Genomic DNA, 24356 nt, shown 5'->3' on the forward strand with positions numbered 1-24356 from the left:
TTGAATTCTCCACCAAGGTATTTCATTTGCAGACGATTTTCTCCGGCCATGCTACACATTTCAGTCAGCTGACTGGAATCTTCTTGTAGAACTCTTGCGATTCTCGGCGGTAAGAAGACGTTGTATTCTCCATCGATTGTCGCCAGAACACGTACCCCGAATTTTGTTTTGACCAGTCGTAACCCGATGACGTCATACACTCCCCCAATTTCGAGTTCCGACATCTTCTTGGTTGGCAGATTCTCCAGGCGGCTGACGTGGTTAACTTTTGCTAGATCCATCGCGTTTCGAGGTTATTTCACGAGCGAGAACAGTTCACAATGGGAATACGATGAGAACAGAGTGACGATCACGATAGACGTACGCTTTATATACCACCCACCCCCACTACAATTTTTCCATTGGACAAGTCTCGACACGCATATTGTGCGAGGAATTTTTATGGGGACCACTCCCCCACTATCCCAGATTGGTTTAAGTGCATTGTCGGCACTATCTCAAAGAGCAATTTCCTGGAATTTTTTCAATAGATCTAGCGGGTTCTTACCTTATCTGATTTATGTGCGGCTTTCCGGCGCCAAACAAGTCTCGACAGGAATTATTTTGTGTGTGTGTGTGTGTGTGTGTGTGTGTGTGTGTGTGTGTCAAATCCTATGGAAATAGCCACCGAAAATGACCGGGGGGGGGGGGGGGGGGCGCCGCGAGTCGCGGGGGGGGGGGGGGTGAGAGCGGGTGCGCCGTGAGTCGGGGGGGGGACTAGGGGGGAGCTAGGGGGGAGCTAGGGGGGAACTAGGGGGGAGCGCCGCCATCTTTGAGTTAGAACCGGCATATATACACTACTGTGAATCCTTTGAAAGTGATTATTCCGATATGTTCCGATTTTTTGACTATTTTCATACTTCGCGTGCCTACAATGTTCTTGTGTTGTACGTCGCTGAATTCGTCTTAATAATAATATCGTGGAAAAAAAATACATGGTTCTATTTCAAAAAGTGGAGTTGACCTTGACGTAGCTTCAGCGCCTCCACCGAAAAAATAATAGGATGGTCCAGTATGTCGGCCGTTTCAAACAATATAACTTTTACATGAAACTTTTTTCAGTATCATCGACAGTTTGAGTGCTATTGCTCCGTCACACTCTACATGCCCCACCCTGTATAACTAAACATAATGCTCCCCCAAAACATCTATCCTGAACGACTATTATTTCTACTTCTGATCGGTTATTATTATACGATATCTCTTGTTTTAGATTGAATGTAACTTATGTTCATAATCCAATTCTACGCTACGGATCAGTTGATCCGTAGAATTATATGCGTTACTTAGCTCTGATTTGAACCTGCAAAAATATGGTTTTGGGGCCGAGCTGAAGACAGGAGAGTGTCTCTCTAAATACCCAAGGTTAGTATCTGCAGCTAGGCGCCAATTCTACCCCAATGAGAAAATTTATATTGATATTCTTAGAAAACAATAATGAATGTTCGACAATGGATAGTGAAGCTTGCCATTTGTTTTTGTTTCATAAGATGCTATGCAAAATTTGGAATGATGTTGAAGAAGACTACTCGAATTAACTTATCTTTAGATGCGAAGTTCGGCGAGATTGAGAGCCGTCAGTCGTGTAGGTCGGTGTCCGTAGCATTCTGGGGCAGAGCCTCACCTCGAGATCGGAAGGGTTGATGGATGATATTGGTAACGATGAATCCGGTCCCTCAGTCTTGATTGATTTCGATAGGTTGATTATCAAAAAGATACTGTTCACCATAAATTTCCGAATGTTTCACTCGCGGTTTTGATATAAGATGGTTTAGATTATTATTATTTAACTAATTGTTTTACGAAAGCAATGAAGTTCTTGATTATTAAAGTAAATGCTTAATATTACCAGATCCGGATTGAACTCGGGCCGCACTTGATTTCATTCGAGGAAAACGGAATATCATGAAAATGTCTATTCTCGAAGATATAAGAAATAGTAAAGAACACAAAAGAATTTGGAAGGTAGGAGATAGTGAGTCTTTTCCAATCACAAGATGATATGAATTCTCGAGTTGACGGATTAGCAAGAGATTTTAGGCCGGTCACAACTAAGATATTCCGAACGCTACTAGTACTCAAGAGGGGCTAATACGGGTTGACGTTCGCGCGTTTCGCGACTTGACAGACGAAAGACGTGGCTGCTTGGGCCTGAGGGTCCAAGAGCCTACAATTGCATCTAAGTTATAATGGTAATTAGGCAACGAAGTGCGAGACCTATCCTCGGTGTTTCTGGGTCAGCTCTTTTCGTTGGAGCGCAACCTTCCGGTCTTCGCTCCCACGTGGACAACGTTACCTCGAGTGCGACTCAAGTCTTCCTTCGGTTGTCAATCTCGTCGGTGACATATTAAAAATATAACCAAGAGATATTTACATACAATGTTCACACATTCATCCATACATCTTAATAAGTAATCTATTTTAATTTAGTTTACAATGGATGAATAGTTTATGCTAATTATTAATGATAATTTTGCCTTTAATAGAGAGGTATTATTAGGCTGAGCTCCGCTGTTACTAGCTCAGCAATTCTATAGCGCAGTTCTCGGTATGAGCAAATAAGACACAATGTTAACGGATGCCGAGGACTGTACGTGACTTCTTCTAGGACGGGTGGAACTTTCTGTTATTAGAATATGAGATTTTGATGAAATAATATCTGTGCATTGAAGAAATGAAATGAAATAGAATTTTGAAAAAGGTACGCCAAGGCGGTACGTCGGGGCGTAACACCGTTAACATTTGGATAGTTGCTCTCGGGCTGATCTACGTATATACCTGTATGGCTGGCGGTTTTTGTTTCAATTTCGGGGTGTCGTTGTCTCTTTCTGTTCTGGTGTTGGAAGTGTGTGCGTTAAGATTATGTGTGTTCGGTACCTGCCTGGATGGATCTCGTTCAGTGCCTGTGACACTCATGGAATCTGAGAGAGCGTCGTACTGGTTAGTGCACCTAAATCCTGCATTATCTTTCACTCTTCTTGGTCTGGTAGCTTTCTTTGGGATTATGAACCCAGATGTCGCTGCTGCCTCATCACGGGCGGACTCGGCGTCTGTCTTTCTTTCGATAAATATCGATCGTGATCTTGCCTTTGTGAGGTTGGGAGCGATTTTTGGTCTTGCGTTAACCACTCTTTCGATGTGAGTCGTACCTGTAAGCCTGTCGATTTCTCTTGCTTTTTTCCTCAATTCCGCTTGGGAGAAATTATCCGAGACATGCACCTCCCTTGGTCGTTTCTGCATTCTCGAGTTGAGGTTAGGATGCCGGGGAGCTGGTCCCCCGCACCACCCGCCGCTTGGCTGGTCTCTTTTCAATTCCCAGTCTCCTTTATTAATGTTGAAAATGATGGTGACCCGCCACGGTGGGCCTAAGCTACAGATAATTGCACTTAGGCAACCCAATTCGCACTCTACCCTGATTTTTTCTTCACTTTTATGTTCACTGAAACTGCGCGCGATGTTCGCTCGTTCAAGTCTCAACGGTAAATGAACGACAACAGAGTCAGGGCGGCTGGGTGGTCTAGTGGAGCAAGGCTCCGGCTAAGCATCTCCAGACGCCAGGTTCGATTCCTGGCTCCGTCGTTAACTTTTCGAAATCACCAATTTTTCGAATTTATATCTTTCAACAATGAACTTCTCGTAATTAATGATATGCACATACGCATATCATTTATTAGACGGTTTTGCCCGTCTTGCGTCGCTTCCCATCGTAAGCAAGAATCCAAATGTAAACATTCATCATCTACATACATTCTTACATGTAGTGCTTAAACAGACGAAAATTCTTATTCAGTACAATCTAACATGTGGAGTTTATATACTTTTATCATAATGGTAATTAAATCGTGCAGTTTATGTCATTATACTTTGCCATTTTGAAATTTAATTTTGCCATATAATGCCGTTCGGTGAAAGGTAAAAGTGTTATTTAGGTTCCACTTTAACATTGTGTACCATTGGTTTGGGTGAAGTTACCATGAGAGTTTCACTGAAAAGTCAATAATAACCAATGTAACTTTTCCCTACGGGTATTTCAAGTTCTATTTTTAGCATGAAATTTTGTGAGCTGATGAAGAGACATTTAGCATTTCAGCACCCAGCGATCACCAGATTACCATCTTATAAAGAGTGGAGCAGATTACAGTGTCCGAAACGTCAAGATAATGACTGCTCTAAGCAATGGACCTCCCACCGGCCAGGGAAAGGCAAGAAAAGGAGGTTGAGAGGGCGAGTAGAATAGCAGGCCCCTTTCCACCCGCCACCCCTCTACTGCCAGACAATTCCAATGATCAATTGACAGTTTGTGAGATCCCTCTTTATTCAGGTACAATTGCTAGTAAGATACTTCAGTGTGAGAGCACGAATAAAATCAAGTTTTGATTAAAAATCTACTCCGTGATACTTGGTAAATTTTACGTTCTCCGTACATATTTTGTCGATTCAAAAGTTTTCTGATAGAACATAGTTATTATTAATCTTGTAAACGTTTACCGATATATTTCAATACTAGAATTTTCAGATATCTCTGCATCTGCAAGAACAGCATATTTCACATCCGTTGGTCCATCATCAGGATGATAATTAGCCAATAAACACTCTATTAGTTCATGGCAGTATTCTTCGGCTCTGTTTTTCGCCAACATCTGAAACAAATTCTTTTGATGTACTATGTGAATGAACAGAACTATGACTTCAGAGGAATAATGAGATGAGGGAATCGAAAGATTTCTAAATAAATATCTACCATAGTAAAGTCTTTGCAATCGTATTCAGTTTTGTCAGTTATGGGATTGAATTGTATCAGTATTGAAATAAATGTAATGATCTGAACATATCCCGATGTCAATGATTCGGGTTACATGGATCTAAATTCGACCAAACTTTTTTACTTTATCCGTAATCGTCAACGATCATTACACAGAATAACAGGAGCTTAGATTTGATCACTGGACTGTTATGATTATTTGTAACAACTTATGCCCTTGTTTGGGGTCTGTGAATCTTACATTTTCACGAGCGCCGCATATTTACACCGAATATTCATAATCGTGTCAATTATTAATATCGCCTTAGAGACGAGGAAGCATAGCTTAAATATATTAGTGAATCCATATAAAATATTCTCTACAAAACAGTTCGTGGCATAACCAAAGCGTAACGGCGTAGTTCACGGTCAGCAATGTCAGCGTCTCCATGGCCGCCAGATCCCGGATGTAATCAACACCGGGATGAGGCGATCGCGAGATCACGTGCTTCGAGGATGACCGTCGCGAGGCGAGCCTTTGTTCCAAAATTGTGAATTTAGCGAAAACCTCGAATTGTGAACTCAGCGAAAACCTCGCTCGCCGCCCGACGCTCCAAGGGGTGTTGGACGAGCGAGCAAAGTCAGTCCCGTTAGAAACCGCCTTAAAAACCACATCAACCGAACCCGGCTCCTTCAAAGCTACCGCGTGTAGAGTTTATAAGTCCTTTTTCCGACACCGACGATTAGAGTGTAATACTCTAATTCTATACGCGGCCGGAAAGGCTTCTCGCGTCGCGATCTGAGTCTTGTGAAGCTAGATTAAGTGCAGAACTTCGAGCCACGAACTCCTTAGAGAAGTGTAGCGATAAGCGTATGTGAGTGTTGCTATTGAGTATAATCGTATGAGAGCGTGAGCCATTCGGACTGTAACCACCGAAAAGTGAGTAGTTGAATGAGTGGGAACAACTAGATTAAGAACACTTTTTAAGCTTCCTTGTCTCGAATTTTCTCTTGCTTTTTCTTCAGTTTGATTTCATTAAACATTTTGGTTCCATAGAAAACATTCCTAAATTTAATATTGGAATCCTCCAACCCTATTCCCGGGATCGCCCTGTAGAGGACAATCACCTCCTGACCCAGGTTAAAAATAAATATAAATGTTCACAACAACATTGTGAACGCAACTCGTTGGTCGCGCGCCTTCCAACCCACGCGAGGCAACAAGCCTTTCACACTTTCTAGTCACGCGACCCAGAAGAAAGTGTGACGTTACGCGCGCCGCTCACGCCACCCACGCAGCCGAGCGCGTTGCGTAATCAGCCAACGTGGTCTCCCGCTGCCAAAGACCAACCGAGGCTGCGATAAGAGACGATCGATCAGACCGATCGGCAGGACACTTCGGGTTCACCTCGACTTGACCGACTCTACTGACGCTGACGCTACAACGCCACGCCTTGCCTACGCTTCAACGCCACGCTGACGTGACTCCACTACGACGTTTTACTGACGCTACGATGCCACGTTCCAAGACAGACCGGACAGCAGCCTTCTTGCATGACGGATCCTGTTTATCTGGCTGCGGCCAGCCCACATCCAAACACAGCAGCTTCGAACCCTCCAGCTCCTTGGGTATCCTTGGGTACCCTATAGATATCCCGTCGCGGCCTTTCACCAGACCCCCGGCTGTACTACTTTCCTTGTGGGATGTAAGGAGAGCTCGACTAACATCACCTAGCTACTGCAGACGCATCCCGGCTCCAGTTTCCCCGTTTCCCGAGCCGCAGCGCTCGTTCGTTTCGACTGCCACCCAGACGACCCAGTCGGAGAGTGAGTGGGAGTCTCCAATAAAGACGACCGAGAACCGCCGTCCCCCGACACCACCGAGCTCTCCAGAGAGCCGGTATACGCCACCACCAAGGACCGAGACCGACCCCCCTCGACGCCCAACATCCTCTCTACAGCCTTCACCACAGTTCAAGAAGACAAAGACCTCTTCTTCTCTCACGTGGCAAGCATTACGCTAACTTTGTATGTATGTAAATAAAATAACTAATAAATAAGATGTAAAATAAACTCAAGAAAAACAAACTCATCTTTGACTTCAGCGACCCACACCTTCCACGCGGTTCGGTCGAACTACTAGCTATCAAATAGCGAACAATAAACCTCTACAGATACCTAGGGGGTTAAGTCATCGCGTGCGAGACCGCTCTGCACGTGACAACATCACCCATTCTATTTATTTTTATCACATGTACAGGCCTTGAGTAAGAGTGCAACACGTGTGATGTATAAGGCTAGCTTGTCAGACAATTTCGAGCAAATTGACTTCAAAAAATTCAGGCATGTTCATATTGTAGCGGGTTCGACCGCCCAACCGGGGCCAAACACCGTTTATATGATCGCTAGCACACCGACCTACTAAAACCAACGGGGCAACACGATAGTGACGCCGACACACCGACGGACGCTCGTAATGACTCAGACGTACCGCTAGCTGAAGGGACATCGCTGACGCGCCCGGTAAGACAGTACCGCGGGAATCAACTTAAGGGGCTATTAAAGAAGCGCTGTAAACCTCGAAAACGCAAAGAGCCAAAACTCCTACACCGCTGAAGCGTTCACAACGAGACTTGGGCCACTGATAGCTTATTTTGGCAAAAAGTGGAGCGATTTTTCATTTTTGCGAAAATTTGAAAAAAAATTACAGATCGGTTACCACTCATATAAATTGAGGAAATATCACAGTTGCACCAGATGGATCGAACCATCTGGTATGATGCCACTCGACGCTAATGTAACACACATTTTGAGCCCAGTCCCGTAGGATTTGATGGTGAAATGAAAAAGTGGCAGCTGATCTGGTTTGCTATCATGAAAAACACCGACGTCTAATTTTGGCGACATTTTTCACCAACGTTACACGCCGGAATCATGCTTTTACATCGTCCATCACAGATACAGAGTGACGGCGCTGGTGATATCTTCCGTTACTGGCAGGTATTGCTCGTGCTGCCACAAACAAGTCACGTGGCTACTCTGTGAACTACACCCGCGACTAGAAATTTTCGAGCGATGATTGTTGCTGTGGCGAGTTCTGTAGCTCATACCGATTGCCTGTAGTTTTTTAAAACTTGAAAAAGACCCGAACTAGACGAGAATCGTAATTGATATGAAAAGAAGTCATTTGCCTTGCGTTGCTCTTGTTCATTCCATAAAAACGGGAAAAGAAATAATTCGAATAATTACTCGCAGGTCGCAAGACGGCATAACCTCGCCACACTGACAACCTGAAATACAAATGTTCACAGGAGCGACCGATTTTTGGGATATAAATTCCGACTAGCTTATATTTTGACTCGTTTCATTTGTGAATTTAAACTTTTCTGAAATTGGTTCGAATGATCGACAAGGAATCGTAGTTCATCCAGCCCCCTTCGACTGACAGCTAGCGCAGAGTGCACATAACCTGACTGAGCTGACAATGCGGCAGATTTGAATATAACTAGGATGAATAAAATTGTCGTTGGGATCGAAATCCCGACAAGCTTGTAATTTCTACTTCTTTTTGTTCAATAATCTCCACTTTTTCAAAAACGATAACATATTTGAACAATCGACAAAAAATCGTAGTCCATCCAGCCCCCTTCGACTGACAGCTAGCACAGACTACACATAACCTGACCGAGCTGACAATGCGGCAGATTTGAATGTCACTAGGATAAATAAAATTGTCATTGGGATAGAAATCCCGACAAGCATGTAATTCTGACTTCTTTTTATTTCATAATTTCCACTTTTTGAAAAACGATGATTGACTCGAACAATCGACGGTAAATCCCAGTCCATCCAGCCTGTCTCGGCTGACAGCTAGCAGAAGGAACGTATAACCTGACCCAGCTGACAGCTAGCAAAACGCAAACATCACGTCGCGAGCGGCATAACCTGACCTCTCCGACTCAACGACATATTTTAATACGAGTGGGACGAATGAAATCGTCTTAAACATTGAAATAACGCCAAGCTCGTTAATAATACTCGTTTCATACATTGCTCCTGATTTTTCAAGAAAAGTAGAAATTGATTTGAATAATGGGTGACAGATAAAGAAAGTAAGAGCTGGTTTGGGGCACGCAAGACATAAGAAATGGAGTTTGTCGGCCAACGAGAGAGGGAAACTGAACGAGTCCCAGTTGCCTTTGTTTAACATGCGTTATTGAACAAGGGTAACATTGACACACTAGTTCTTCTCTTTTCTTCCATTTCAATATTACACTTTCGGCTAATTCTTACTATAGAGATATTAAGATAACGGTGGTGTGGCATCGCTCAAAGCGTCCAGGAGATAGAAAAAGATGACAAGTCCCACAGCCGTGTCTGTCCCTGTCGCGCTATTGTCGTTCAAGAGAGACAGGAATGGCTGTCAGATCTTTCTTCCTTCTCTATTCGGCGGACGTTTCCACTTACAGAAGGGCCTACCTATGCTTCGCTGCCAATATCTTGGTATCGTTATGATTCTTACATCTCTACGAGGGCACCACTCACGGCACTCCATCTAGTCCTGATTGGTCAGATAAATTTTGTGCCAATCTGAACACTATTGGGACTCTGAATTTTTCGCAAAAGATCGTTTCCAGTACTGTATATGCTCTAAGCTTTCAGTACAGAATTCACCTGTTAAGTCTTCCTTACATTATGAGTCATTCGAAAATTAACGTAAATTATATGTATGATATCAATTTTGAAATCTGCATGAAATGTTGCCAATACTATAAGACTGTTTTGAAAATTGAAAATTATGCGTAATCAATATTAAGTATATTTCATAAGGTACGAATAGCAGAGTGAAATTCAATTTATTTAAAAATATATTAAAACACGAGCTGTCATTAGGTTTAAAATTCATTCATTCATCCATTCCACAATTCATTCATTCCATTATTATATTGTTTAATATAGTGTATATTGTTAAAATTATAAATAATTGTAAATAACTGTCTGTCGTCGAGGCACTTTATTCTTGGATTTCACTTTTGTTGTTTCTTCGTTTTACATCATCCCTCTTTAAATAATTAATTTGAAATGTTCTTCCTCGTGGTTTAAATTTACTTCATTATTATAAGTTCGTCGATTTTCGATGTGTTATGACTTAATTTCAGAGAGGGGAACCTCCGCACCTCTTCCGCCTGGAGAGACATAGACCAAGCAACCCCTTCTTCTTCAATTTTAAATTTGTGACCAGATATTCCACTCCCTAGGTCTAACATCATCCGCTCCTATCATGTTCATTGCGCGGTTATATTTGAATCATTACAATACGTGTGATTCTTATTTTCAATTTAGTGATACATTTTTAGACTTTGAGTATTTTATATCAATTTGACCTCCCTGTTATGATCCAAACCGCTCAACTCTTATCTCGTAATTATTTTTATACTATACATATATGTCCAGATATTTTTAATACAGAATCCGATGTTCTTTCAGATTCTGCAAGAAAAACAATACCATTCCGATTATAAAAAAAACAAGTCGACCTTCAGCATAGCTCAGCCCGCTTGCTTGCAAAAAATATAACTGCACCGTATTCTTTCTCCCTCGACATCCAAAAGGTTTGTTTTAAGGTGTTTTTTCATATTTTGCTTATTGTTACGTCTAGAGATATTAGTCTGAGGCGATTTAAAATCACCCTGTTTACCCACCCGAAAATTTTCGCGACTGCTACCACACCTCACCTATGATGCTTGGTTAAATATGAAATGTTATAGCTAATCATATTTTATTACGATCGTCTCATTTCACGTCAATAAATTTTTTATTTTTTCATCCCGAACCAAATATATTTTTTACTTGTCACGAGAAGCCAATTGCTTCGACTGTTGTCATGTTTAGTTTCACGACTATGTCAGCACTGCAACTCAGTTCCAGCGGCAATCAGTTCGCGGCTCGCGGCGCACGTTTTCATTGAACTCTGCTGCGTTGAGTGCCTTGTGTAGTGTGTGGCGCGAGTGTTGTTCAAGTGTTTCGCAATTGTCGTTGTTTATTTCAACTTTTCAAATTCACTCTTTTATTTTTAGTTCATGTAGTTGTAAATTGCATGCCTAGAATGAGTGTACATACATATACACTATTACAAGTCACTCTGGGTTTAACGACTGAAAAAACAAAATGTAAAATAGAGTGAGCGTGAACATTCAATAAACTAACTACATGACTTTTTTTTTTTTGTTGCCAAACCCACAGTATTGGCATTTTTTTACGCGTGATTTTATGTTACATTGTCTCAGCTTTAGAGAAAAGAACAAAAAAAATCATTTCGGAATTCTGTTATTTTTCACTTGACTCATGATTCATAGTGAAAATACGAATTTTAAATTTTGGAAATGAATCTGTATGAAATGTTCAGAAAGTTTTGGATAAAAAATGGTATTGCCGATGTATTTCTTTTATTATTCAGTCAGATAAAAACTTTAAAAAACGAAAAAAATTAGAAAAACGCAAGAATGGGTGTTTCTCTATAACGTATGTAGCAAAAACTCTGAAATTTTCGCAGTTTATTCATTTTAATGTGTTGTGACGTGGATTTTTCCCGCTCTTCGGTCACTCGGAGAAAATGACCGAGAACTTACCTCGTGCACAATAAATCGGCGTCCACGATGTACCCTGGACCTAAAACAATATCCCGAAATTTGTTGGGCACCTGGCGTGATTAACACGCCTCGAAATCGGTAATGCGAAATACCGTGACCATATACTCGATACCTCAGTACCGCAGAGAGGGGAGGGGTAATTTTTGGGTAGAGAGAAATGCAACACAAGTAAGCCAACGCGTGGTGTGGCCAAATCACTATAAAATTCCAATAATATATTTCTCGTCAGCGATATTACAAAAAAAAAAATAAAAATAAAAATAATAATACGACTGAGTAAGTCGTCCTTCGCGATTCCAAATACAAAGGTTTAAATTTAATCCAAAAGAAATAAGAAAGGGGAGAAACAAACCAAATAATAAAAAAAAAGGTGAATAAATCTAGGAGACCTCTACGGCCTAGGTGCGCTAGTCGCCGTCTTAATAATACCCTAACTCGCAAAAACCAAAAACAAAATCGGACTCGATGCGCTGCCCGCGATCGTCCTCGACTACGACGATACTCGTCACTTGATTATAAACCGCTAAACAAAAACGTGATCTAGATCATAAACGACGCACTAATCGCAATCGTGATTAAATCTAGCTGATATCTTATTTCTACGGGCGCTAGTCGCCACCTTATTGATGCACAAGAATTCGTAAACGAAATCAAAAAGACGTGACTCGACGAGCTATGCGCGACCGAATTAATAACTCTAGGAAGCTTTTCTGATCGTGCGAGTGTGTAGCGTATTATGAAGCATTCGAGCTCCAGTCGTAGTCCCTATTTCCCCAAAGTTCACAACCCTTCCCGCTAAACCAAGCATCTACGCACGGTAACACGCGACCCCCCCGAGAGGTGACCCTTTTTACGTACGCAGACTCGATGAGACCCCGTACAGCGGAATTTGGCCGCATTCAATTTCGAACCCAAATTGTTCCCCACTCGAAACCGTGACTCTGCGCGAGACTTTACAGGGATCCACTTGACTCTACGCGTTATCGCGAAAACTCAGGCTACGGTCATCATCAAGGAGATCGGCAAACGAATTTCGAGTACTTCTCTAACTCAACAAGGGCTAGGCCAACCGGGTGCCGGTGCGCCGATCTACTTGCACTCGAAATGCGTTCGCAAAGAATTAATAGCGCTTACCGCTTCACAACCACACCAAGAATTCGCCAACTCCCGTTTCGGCCATGGCACACACACTTCAAGGAGGTTTTTTTTTTTGTCTTTGTAAATTTCTATCCCACTCGACTGTCGCGAAATGTCGCCAGGACTCAAGTGACGAGTCCTGCAAATCAGAGCCGCAATTCGAACATGCCCCGAACATAGGCGCAATCCATAGTCAAAATTTTCCCGATCGAATTGGGGTTCTCGTTACACAATTCTTACAATCTAGCGTATCGCTATCGTTGAATTCCACTGTCGCGGGGTGTTGATTAGCTGGCCAGTCTCGGGTACCCCGTAGCTTGGCAGTGGCGTGGTGACGACTTCGCGAGGGTACCTGTCGTCAGTTGGGCGACGGAGGGGGGGGGGGGGGCTACGGCTCGCCGGCCACCAACGGGAATCTCGTCCGCCTTGCATTCCCTCGCGGCAGAGCTCTCCGTTGCCGCTCTCTCCGTAGCCTCGTGCAAGACCCTCCTTTCGTCGCGATCCGCCGCGATTGTGATCCAGTTACGTCGTTCGGATTTGCTGCCGATCCCCTGTCTGAAGCCGCATTCACTCGCCACAGTAGTATAGCAAAGGGGGTTCTGAGTACAAACACCTTCTTTACCGACCGAGCCGCTCCGCGCAGCTCAGACGCAAACCCTTGAAGGTTACCCCCACTCTCCTCGGGGGGGCGAGAACTTTTTTACCGTCCCGCATTCTTTTCCCACGTTATCAACCACGTGACATTCCAAAATTAATAGTTCCGAGAATTGTTTTTTATCCACTCGGATATCGCTGATGTGTAACATCAACCACCCCCACATTCCTTTCCCACGTTATCAACCACGTGACATTCCAAAATTAATGGTTCCGAGAATCGTGTTTCACTTATTCGGATGTCGGTTTGATATCAACTACGTGACATTTTTTGGCTTGTAACTGCCGTGTGAACTCAACGATGAATTTTGAACGGGTTCCGTCAAGACCAGCGTGCAAGGTCGACCGATAGCCGCGGTACATTCGAAGTCATGGATCTGCGGTGTTGCGTTACTATCGCCCTGGGAATGCTAAAAGGTGCGCGCGCATACACAAACATACGTACAGCTGCCCTATAAAAAGGACGCTCATCACTGCAAACGATCATTACGTCACAACTTGTCAAGTATACGTGAGGAAAAAACTCAAGATGGAATCCGCGAAGTGTTTGAGATTGATCGATATTATGGAATCGGCGTTCAAGATTTTATCTGAAAACTCGTCGCCGGCAGAAATTGCAAAATGGATTCGATTGGGAACCCAAAATATTAGGCTTCTGAACAAAATTTTGCGAAAGGGTTCATCGACTGGAGAAAAGATGAGAATTATCACAACGATCGGACTCTTGAAAGCGCTCACCGAAAAATTCAAACGCCTTCAGAAAACGGGTGGAGGTACGCGGAAAGTAAGAAGAAGCGATCGAGTTCACTGGAAAGATTTGGAATCAGCTTTCGAGGAGAGAATTCGAACTGGATCCGTCGTCAATTTAAAGCATAAAGATGTGGAGAGATTTCTAGAAGACGCAAAGGTACTAGCTGTGACAAGACTGAAAAACGCTCTGAAGAAAGACAGGAGCTTGAAAGCCAACGTTATCCTGGCTTGTAAATTTGAAGTTAGAAAAGATGATCGCACGGTGGAAGAGATCAAATTTTTTAATACGAGAAATGAATCATCCTCCAGACAACGGATATCAACGAATGGTTCATCGAAAACGCGCCGGAGCGTTTGTTGAAAAAGGTGGAAGATTTCCAGGAAAAGGATTCAGGCTGGTCGCTGACTGAAATAATCAATTTTACTGTGAATATCAACAAGTACGTGCCACTACGAGGCGGTGTCTTCACATACACACCACTACCCAAAGATATTCAAGATAAGAAGGCTGTCGTCAACATACGTAACAACGACTCTTACTGCTTTCTTTGGTCGGTCACCGCAGCTCTGTTCCCAGCCGACAACAACAATCCCAGTAAAATTACTTCATATCCGCATTTCAGCTCAGTGCTACAATACGACGGTTTGCATATTCCAATGTCTTTAGACCAGATTCCAAAATTTGAGAAGCTTAACGGTCTTTCAATTAACGTTTACGGTATAGACCAAGGTGATCGGAAAAAAAGTGAAACAGTACCGATTCACCTGAGTCAGAATGATTCTGACAAACCTGTAATTCATCTTTTGGCGATCGAAACTGAAATCCCTGACGATGACGATGATGATGTCGATATGGAAAATTATGAAAAAAATAGAATCTTTCATTTTACTTGTATTCGAAATCTGTCTCGATTAACAAGATCTCAAATTTCTAAGCGTAAATGTCGTACTTGGTTGTGCGATAGGTGTCTGTCTCATTTTAATTTCGAAAGATGTTTGTTGAAGCACCGAGCTGATTGCATGAATTTAAACAAAACCAAAGTTATTCCACCTACAGATGAGGAAAAAATACTCAAATTTAAAAATTTCAAGCACAAAGAAACCGTTCCATTCTGCATTTACGCGGATCTCGAATGTTTACTGGAACCGACGCTCAAAAAGATGGGTACAAGAAAAATTTATCAGAAGCATCTTCCGTATAGTATAGCTTACCATCTACATTGCGTGTTTGACGATTCGTTTTCAAAATTCAAAATTAATCGCCGAGAGACTTGCGTTCAATGGTTTGTGAACGAGTTAGCGGAATTGGCACATTCGTTAGAGGGATACTACAAGACTGTTTTACCGATGGAACCGTTCAATTTCAATCAAATCAACGAATTTCACTCAACAACAGTGTGTCACATTTGTGAAAAACCGTTTACACTCGCAGACGTAAAACATCGTGATCACTGCCATTTCACGGGAAAGTACCGTGGTGCTGCTCACCGAGGTTGCAATCTAAATTACCAAAATTCGCACATTATCCCAGTGATATTCCACGATCTGTCGGGTTACGATTCACATTTTCTGATCAAAGCACTGGCTACATCGTTCGAGGGCACAACTGAGGTTCTACTCATAAACGAAGAAAAGTACATTTCATTTACAAAATTCGTTAAGGGAACGGATATAAAGTTTAGATTCGTAGATTCGTACCGTTTCATGCCTAGCAGCCTCGATAAATTAGCAACGTATCTCGGTGATGATCAAAAATCAATCACACGAAAATTTTATCGTAGCTCAGATAAATTTCAGTTATTGACCAGAAAAGGAGTGTTCTCGTACGAATACATAGACAGTTGGGAGAAGCTCGAGGACACACGGCTACCATCCAAACAACAATTTTACTAAAAATTAAATGATCAGGATATATCAGACGACGACTATGCACATGCATGTAAAGTTTGGCAAACTTTTAACGTTCAAACTTTGGGAGAGTATTCGGACTTGTATTTACAGACGGACGTGTTTTTACTGGCCGACGTTTTTCAAAATTTCCGACAGAATTGTTGGACGACGTACAAACTGGACCCGTTACATTACTACACAGCGCCCGGTCTGTCGTTTGATGCAATGTTAAAATGTACAGGCATCGAACTCGAGCTTCTCACCGACATAGACATGGTTATGTTTATCGAAAAGGGTATTCGTGGTGGTGTGTCACAGTGTTCGAACAGATACGCAAAGGCCAACAATAGATATATGGGAGAGGAATTCGATCCTGAGGTCGAAGAATCTTATCTCGTGTACTTTGACGTTAATAATTTGTACGGTGCTGCTATGAGCTTTGCTCTGCCATACAGTTCCTTCGAATGGTTATCAGACTTCGGACAATGCGACGTTCTTACCATCTCGGACGATGCGGAGTTTGGTTACATACTGGAGGTGGATTTGGAATATCCTGAGGAACTGCATGAAATTCATAAGGATTTACCACTGTGTCCGGAGCACTATATACCTCCGATCTCGAATAATAAGCAACCGAAATTGACGCCCACGCTACTTTCCAAGAAAAACTACGTTGTTCACTACAGGGTTTTGAAACAATGCTTACAATTAGGCTTAAGATTACTCAAAATACACAGAGTTCTCAAATTCAGACAAACCCTGTGGCTCAAAAAATACATAGATTTGAATACCGATTTGCGCAAAAAATCTCAGAACGAATTCGAGAAAAATTTTTACAAACTGATGAACAACGCAGTTTTTGGCAAAACAATGGAAAATGTTAGGAAGTATAGAGATGTCAGACTGATCACGAAATGGGATGGAAGATACGGTGCTAGAGCTACCATAGCCAAACCCAATTTTCACAGCTGCAACGTTTTCGGCAAAGATATAATTATCGTTGAAATGAGTAAGACGAAAGTCAAGTTGAATAAACCATTGTATGCAGGTTTCTCTATCATGGATCTGGCTAAAACATATATCTACGATTTTCATTACAATTACATTAAGCAGAAATTCGGCAACCGAGCAAAATTAATGTGCACGGATACCGACAGTTTGATTTACAATTTTACCGTTCCCGACATATACGAACACATGAAGGAGGACTTGCACAAATTCGACACGTCGGATTGTCCGCTTGACAACGTTTACGGAATACCTCGAGCAAACAAAAAAGTTCTCGGCTTGATGAAAGATGAGAATAATGGAAAAATAATGCTGGAATTTGTAGGATTAAGAGCTAAACTGTACGCATTCCGAGTCTTGGGAGATGAGAAAGACAATGAACGTGCCAAAGGTGTCAAAGGATCAGCGTTGAGAAAAATAACTTTGAAGATTATTTGGAATGTGTTTTGAATCGTGAAAATCTATCCTCAAATCAGCATTTGATATTTAGTCGAAAGCACGAGGTATACACCGTAGAACAGCAGAAAGTAGCACTGAGCTGGAATGACGACAAGCGGATCGTGTTTCAAAATACAACCGACACGCTTCCGTGGGGCTACAAGCCTACACCTTAGCTTTGTAATTTATAACTGTACCATGTCTGTCGATTGTCTGAAAAAATAAAGACGCATACTTGTTGTGTGTGTGTGTCGGATATAAAATAAAGAGGGACATTAGGGTGCTTTTTTTCGGACTGTATTTTTTTTTTCGGTCCCTTCGTGAAATTTTGTTGGAAATACAACAAAAAAAATTCCCTGAAAGATTGAGCCCTTAATATTAATATTAAGTGCTCGCCCAAGGCATGTAAAGATTTCCCGCTTAAAATACACGTAAACTTCAATTTTTTTCTTTAAAACATCTACAGTTCAGAAGCATTCTATGGTGTAGTCTAGGACGTCAGTAGGTTTTCTTCGGAATGAAATGCTCTACAAAAGTGCTCATTGCGGTGAAGTCGTAACTCACACCGGCGAAGTCGTACGGGCCACCCAAGCCCAATTTTTTCATGAAATTCTTGTCTTTTTGCCCGTATCTCGTAAATAACAAGAGCTACAAAAAAAAAATATTCGACAGTCAATAATTCGACAATTGAACTCAATAATTCATGAAAATTCCATACTTCCTCACCTTAAAAGCCCAATATCTCAATAAATATCGATGTTGGCAATTTGGTTTTCTTAAACTTTTTTGTAGGATATTAAATTTCCTACAAATTTGTTGAATATTTTTTTTTGTAGCTCTTGTTATTCACGAGATACGGGCAAAAAGACAAGAATTTCATAAAAAAATTGGGCTTGGGTGGCCCGTACGACTTCGCCGGTGTGAGTTACGACTTCACCGCAATGAGCACTTTTGTAGAGCATTTCATTCCGAAGAAAACCTACTGACGTCCTAGACTACACCATAGAATGCTTCTGAACTGTAGATGTTTTAAAGAAAAAAATTGAAGTTTACGTGTATTTTAAGCGGGAAATCTTTACATGCCTTGGGCGAGCACTTAATATTAATATTAAGGGCTCAATCTTTCAGGGAATTTTTTTTGTTGTATTTCCAACAAAATTTCACGAAGGGACCGAAAAAAAAAATACAGTCCGAAAAAAAGCACCCTAATGTCCCTCTTTATTTTATATCCGACACACACACACAACAAGTATGCGTCTTTATTTTTTCAGACAATCGACAGACATGGTACAGTTATAAATTACAAAGCTAAGGTGTAGGCTTGTAGCCCCACGGAAGCGTGTCGGTTGTATTTTGAAACACGATCCGCTTGTCGTCATTCCAGCTCAGTGCTACTTTCTGCTGTTCTACGGTGTATACCTCGTGCTTTCGACTAAATATCAAATGCTGATTTGAGGATAGATTTTCACGATTCAAAACACATTCCAAATAATCTTCAAAGTTATTTTTCTCAACGCTGATCCTTTGACACCTTTGGCACGTTCATTGTCTTTCTCATCTCCCAAGACTCGGAATGCGTACAGTTTAGCTCTTAATCCTACAAATTCCAGCATTATTTTTCCATTATTCTCATCTTTCATCAAGCCGAGAACTTTTTTGTTTGCTCGAGGTATTCCGTAAACGTTGTCAAGCGGACAATCCGACGTGTCGAATTTGTGCAAGTCCTCCTTCATGTGTTCGTATATGTCGGGAACGGTAAAATTGTAAATCAAACTGTCGGTATCCGTGCACATTAATTTTGCTCGGTTGCCGAATTTCTGCTTAATGTAATTGTAATGAAAATCGTAGATATATGTTTTAGCCAGATCCATGATAGAGAAACCTGCATACAATGGTTTATTCAACTTGACTTTCGTCTTACTCATTTCAACGATAATTATATCTTTGCCGAAAACGTTGCAGCTGTGAAAATTGGGTTTGGCTATGGTAGCTCTAGCACCGTATCTTCCATCCCATTTCGTGATCAGTCTGACATCTCTATACTTCCTAACATTTTCCATTGTTTTGCCAAAAACTGCGTTGTTCATCAGTTTGTAAAAATTTTTCTCGAATTCGTTCTGAGATTTTTTGCGCAAATCGGTATTCAAATCTATGTATTTTTTGAGCCACAGGGTTTGTCTGAATTTGAGAACTCTGTGTATTTTGAGTAATCTTAAGCCTAATTGTAAGCATTGTTTCAAAACCCTGTAGTGAACAACGTAGTTTTTCTTGGAAAGTAGCGTGGGCGTCAATTTCGGTTGCTTATTATTCGAGATCGGAGGTATATAGTGCTCCGGACACAGTGGTAAATCCTTATGAATTTCATGCAGTTCCTCAGGATATTCCAAATCCACCTCCAGTATGTAACCAAACTCCGCATCGTCCGAGATGGTAAGAACGTCGCATTGTCCGAAGTCTGATAACCATTCGAAGGAACTGTATGGCAGAGCAAAGCTCATAGCAGCACCGTACAAATTATTAACGTCAAAGTACACGAGATAAGATTCTTCGACCTCAGGATCGAATTCCTCTCCCATATATCTATTGTTGGCCTTTGCGTATCTGTTCGAACACTGTGACACACCACCACGAATACCCTTTTCGATAAACATAACCATGTCTATGTCGGTGAGAAGCTCGAGTTCGATGCCTGTACATTTTAACATTGCATCAAACGACAGACCGGGCGCTGTGTAGTAATGTAACGGGTCCAGTTTGTACGTCGTCCAACAATTCTGTCGGAAATTTTGAAAAACGTCGGCCAGTAAAAACACGTCCGTCTGTAAATACAAGTCCGAATACTCTCCCAAAGTTTGAACGTTAAAAGTTTGCCAAACTTTACATGCATGTGCATAGTCGTCGTCTGATATATCCTGATCATTTAATTTTTAGTAAAATTGTTGTTTGGATGGTAGCCGTGTGTCCTCGAGCTTCTCCCAACTGTCTATGTATTCGTACGAGAACACTCCTTTTCTGGTCAATAACTGAAATTTATCTGAGCTACGATAAAATTTTCGTGTGATTGATTTTTGATCATCACCGAGATACGTTGCTAATTTATCGAGGCTGCTAGGCATGAAACGGTACGAATCTACGAATCTAAACTTTATATCCGTTCCCTTAACGAATTTTGTAAATGAAATGTACTTTTCTTCGTTTATGAGTAGAACCTCAGTTGTGCCCTCGAACGATGTAGCCAGTGCTTTGATCAGAAAATGTGAATCGTAACCCGACAGATCGTGGAATATCACTGGGATAATGTGCGAATTTTGGTAATTTAGATTGCAACCTCGGTGAGCAGCACCACGGTACTTTCCCGTGAAATGGCAGTGATCACGATGTTTTACGTCTGCGAGTGTAAACGGTTTTTCACAAATGTGACACACTGTTGTTGAGTGAAATTCGTTGATTTGATTGAAATTGAACGGTTCCATCGGTAAAACAGTCTTGTAGTATCCCTCTAACGAATGTGCCAATTCCGCTAACTCGTTCACAAACCATTGAACGCAAGTCTCTCGGCGATTAATTTTGAATTTTGAAAACGAATCGTCAAACACGCAATGTAGATGGTAAGCTATACTATACGGAAGATGCTTCTGATAAATTTTTCTTGTACCCATCTTTTTGAGCGTCGGTTCCAGTAAACATTCGAGATCCGCGTAAATGCAGAATGGAACGGTTTCTTTGTGCTTGAAATTTTTAAATTTGAGTATTTTTTCCTCATCTGTAGGTGGAATAACTTTGGTTTTGTTTAAATTCATGCAATCAGCTCGGTGCTTCAACAAACATCTTTCGAAATTAAAATGAGACAGACACCTATCGCACAACCAAGTACGACATTTACGCTTAGAAATTTGAGATCTTGTTAATCGAGACAGATTTCGAATACAAGTAAAATGAAAGATTCTATTTTTTTCATAATTTTCCATATCGACATCATCATCGTCATCGTCAGGGATTTCAGTTTCGATCGCCAAAAGATGAATTACAGGTTTGTCAGAATCATTCTGACTCAGGTGAATCGGTACTGTTTCACTTTTTTTCCGATCACCTTGGTCTATACCGTAAACGTTAATTGAAAGACCGTTAAGCTTCTCAAATTTTGGAATCTGGTCTAAAGACATTGGAATATGCAAACCGTCGTATTGTAGCACTGAGCTGAAATGCGGATATGAAGTAATTTTACTGGGATTGTTGTTGTCGGCTGGGAACAGAGCTGCGGTGACCGACCAAAGAAAGCAGTAAGAGTCGTTGTTACGTATGTTGACGACAGCCTTCTTATCTTGAATATCTTTGGGTAGTGGTGTGTATGTGAAGACACCGCCTCGTAGTGGCACGTACTTGTTGATATTCACAGTAAAATTGATTATTTCAGTCAGCGACCAGCCTGAATCCTTTTCCTGGAAATCTTCCACCTTTTTCAACAAACGCTCCGGCGCGTTTTCGATGAACCATTCGTTGATATCCGTTGTCTGGAGGATGATTCATTTCTCGTATTAAAAAATTTGATCTCTTCCACCGTGCGATCATCTTTTCTAACTTCAAATTTACAAGCCAGGATAACGTTGGCTTTCAAGCTCCTGTCTTTCTTCAGAGCGTTTTTCAGTCTTGTCACAGCTAGTACCTTTGCGTCTTCTAGAAATCTCTCCACATCTTTATGCTTTAAATTGACGACGGATCCAGTTCGAATTCTCTCCTCGAAAGCTGATTCCAAATCTTTCCAGTGAACTCGATCGCTTCTTCTTACTTTCCGCGTACCTCCACCCGTTTTCTGAAGGCGTTTGAATTTTTCGGTGAGCGCTTTCAAGAGTCCGATCGTTGTGATAATTCTCATCTTTTCTCCAGTCGATGAACCCTTTCGCAAAATTTTGTTCAGAAGCCTAATATTTTGGGTTCCCAATCGAATCCATTTTGCAATTTCTGCCGGCGACGAGTTTTCAGATAAAATCTTGAACGCCGATTCCATAATATCGATCAATCTCAAACACTTCGCGGATTCCATCTTGAGTTTTTTCCTCACGTATACTTGACAAGTTGTGACGTAATGATCGTTTGCAGTGATGAGCGTCCTTTTTATAGGGCAGCTGTACGTATGTTTGTGTATGCGCGCGCACCTTTTAGCATTCCCAGGGCGATAGTAACGCAACACCGCAGATCCATGACTTCGAATGTACCGCGGCTATCGGTCGACCTTGCACGCTGGTCTTGACGGAACCCGTTCAAAATTCATCGTTGAGTTCACACGGCAGTTACAAGCCAAAAAATGTCACGTAGTTGATATCAAACCGACATCCGAATAAGTGAAACACGATTCTCGGAACCATTAATTTTGGAATGTCACGTGGTTGATAACGTGGGAAAGGAATGTGGGGGTGGTTGATGTTACACATCAGCGATATCCGAGTGGATAAAAAACAATTCTCGGAACTATTAATTTTGGAATGTCACGTGGTTGATAACGTGGGAAAAGAATGCGGGACGGTAAAAAAGTTTTCGCCCCCCCGAGGAGAGTGGGGGTAACCTTCAAGGGTTTGCGTCTGAGCTGCGCGGAGCGGCTCGGTCGGTAAAGAAGGTGTTTGTACTCAGAACCCCCTTTGCTATACTACTCGCCACCTAAAAAAAAAGTAAACAAAAATTCTGAAAAGTCTTATTCGCTAAACCGGCGATGGTCCCCTCTTAGAGTTTCGGATGCGTGACTGTTGTCCTGGCGCTCTTTTTCGAAATGAGCCGCGGTCTGCTCCGCGTGCTTCCTAAGTTTATGGTCCGTCTAGAGTTCGGGGAGCCGTGTGGAACGCGCAGTAAAAATGCCACGTTACAGTGTTCAACAAGATATAAACAAAAACTTGAAATCGAAATTTTCAGCCCCAAAACCTGTGCCACTGTTTGTTTGTTACTGTTGGCTAAGTACATATTGATTCGCTGAGACTATAGACCATTTAAGGGGTTATATACAGTTAGAAGGCCGAAAAAAGCGAATTTTTCAGATTTTTTTTCTGAGAAAACTTTCAAATTTATTGATCTGAAAATTTGTACACATATTATGCTTTCTTTTAACTGTATTTTAAGACTTACTATTAGTAAAAATATTTATTCGGAAAAGAGCTACAGCTGATCTCCGGGAGCTCCACTCAAAAAAGACGTTTTGCGGTGATCACTATATCTTTGAACTGGATCCTCAGAAATTAAAAAACCAAACAGATTTCGTTAAAGTAATGTTAAATCTAGTAATTAATCGAAGGAATAAGCAAAATAAATTTTTTTGACAATGTGGCGGTTTCTCAAAAAAAGAAATCGATTTTTGACCAAAATTTCGGCCCTAAATTGTTTATAAAAAAAAATATATTTACCGGTGAGAAAAAATCTTCGATTAATTACTAAAAAATATATTCAAGAAGCTCGTGTTAAAATTTGAGACCAATCGGTTTCGCCGTTTCCGAGTAATGTTGATCACTGACTTTGTAAACACCATTTTGAGAAAAACGCGTTTAAAGTTTGGGGAGAGAAAAATGAAAATTTACCTTTCAGGTATAAAAAAAAACAATAACACACTGTTGCTTTACGCATCTAAATATATTAGAAGGGAACATTTACGATAGGCAGGTGCATAAAAGGGACAGCGTTCCAGGTGAACCCTTTCGCTCCGGCCTTGCACTTTCAAGCACTCTGAAACGCCTTTTCAAATTTGCGTGTAACTTCGGAAATATTCACCGGAACGATATGAAATTTTCTGTGTGTATTCTTAAATATATGTACATTAAGAAAATAAAATAAAAAAAAAATCGATTTTTTGAAAATTCTAACTGTATATAACCCCTTAAGGATGTCTTATTCCTCATCGAAATCTAAGTGATACGTATTTTTTTTATAGGCCAAAAAACGGTTTAAAGGGGTAAAATCAGCCCCCAAAGTTGGGTATCCTCAGTGGTTTTTTCATAGTTTCGCATACTTCCAGTTAAGATATTTGAATGAAACCAATTGGAGAATGATTCCTGTGACGAATAATGAAAAAT

At 41.4% G+C, this 24356-nt stretch overlaps 1 protein-coding gene across 1 annotated transcript in view; it reads right to left on the reverse strand.

Moving 5' to 3' along the window:
* LOC124187041 overlaps window positions 1-24356 on the reverse strand; it is a 277057-nt gene that overhangs the window by 224383 nt on the left and 28318 nt on the right. The window contains exon 2 of the mRNA XM_046579287.1: window positions 4528-4679. Within this exon, the coding sequence (XP_046435243.1) occupies window positions 4528-4679 (152 nt within the window). The remainder of the gene's footprint in view (window positions 1-4527; window positions 4680-24356) is intronic.

Source organism: Neodiprion fabricii, chromosome 7 (assembly GCF_021155785.1).
Source record: "Neodiprion fabricii isolate iyNeoFabr1 chromosome 7, iyNeoFabr1.1, whole genome shotgun sequence".
NCBI lineage: Eukaryota > Metazoa > Arthropoda > Insecta > Hymenoptera > Diprionidae > Neodiprion > Neodiprion fabricii.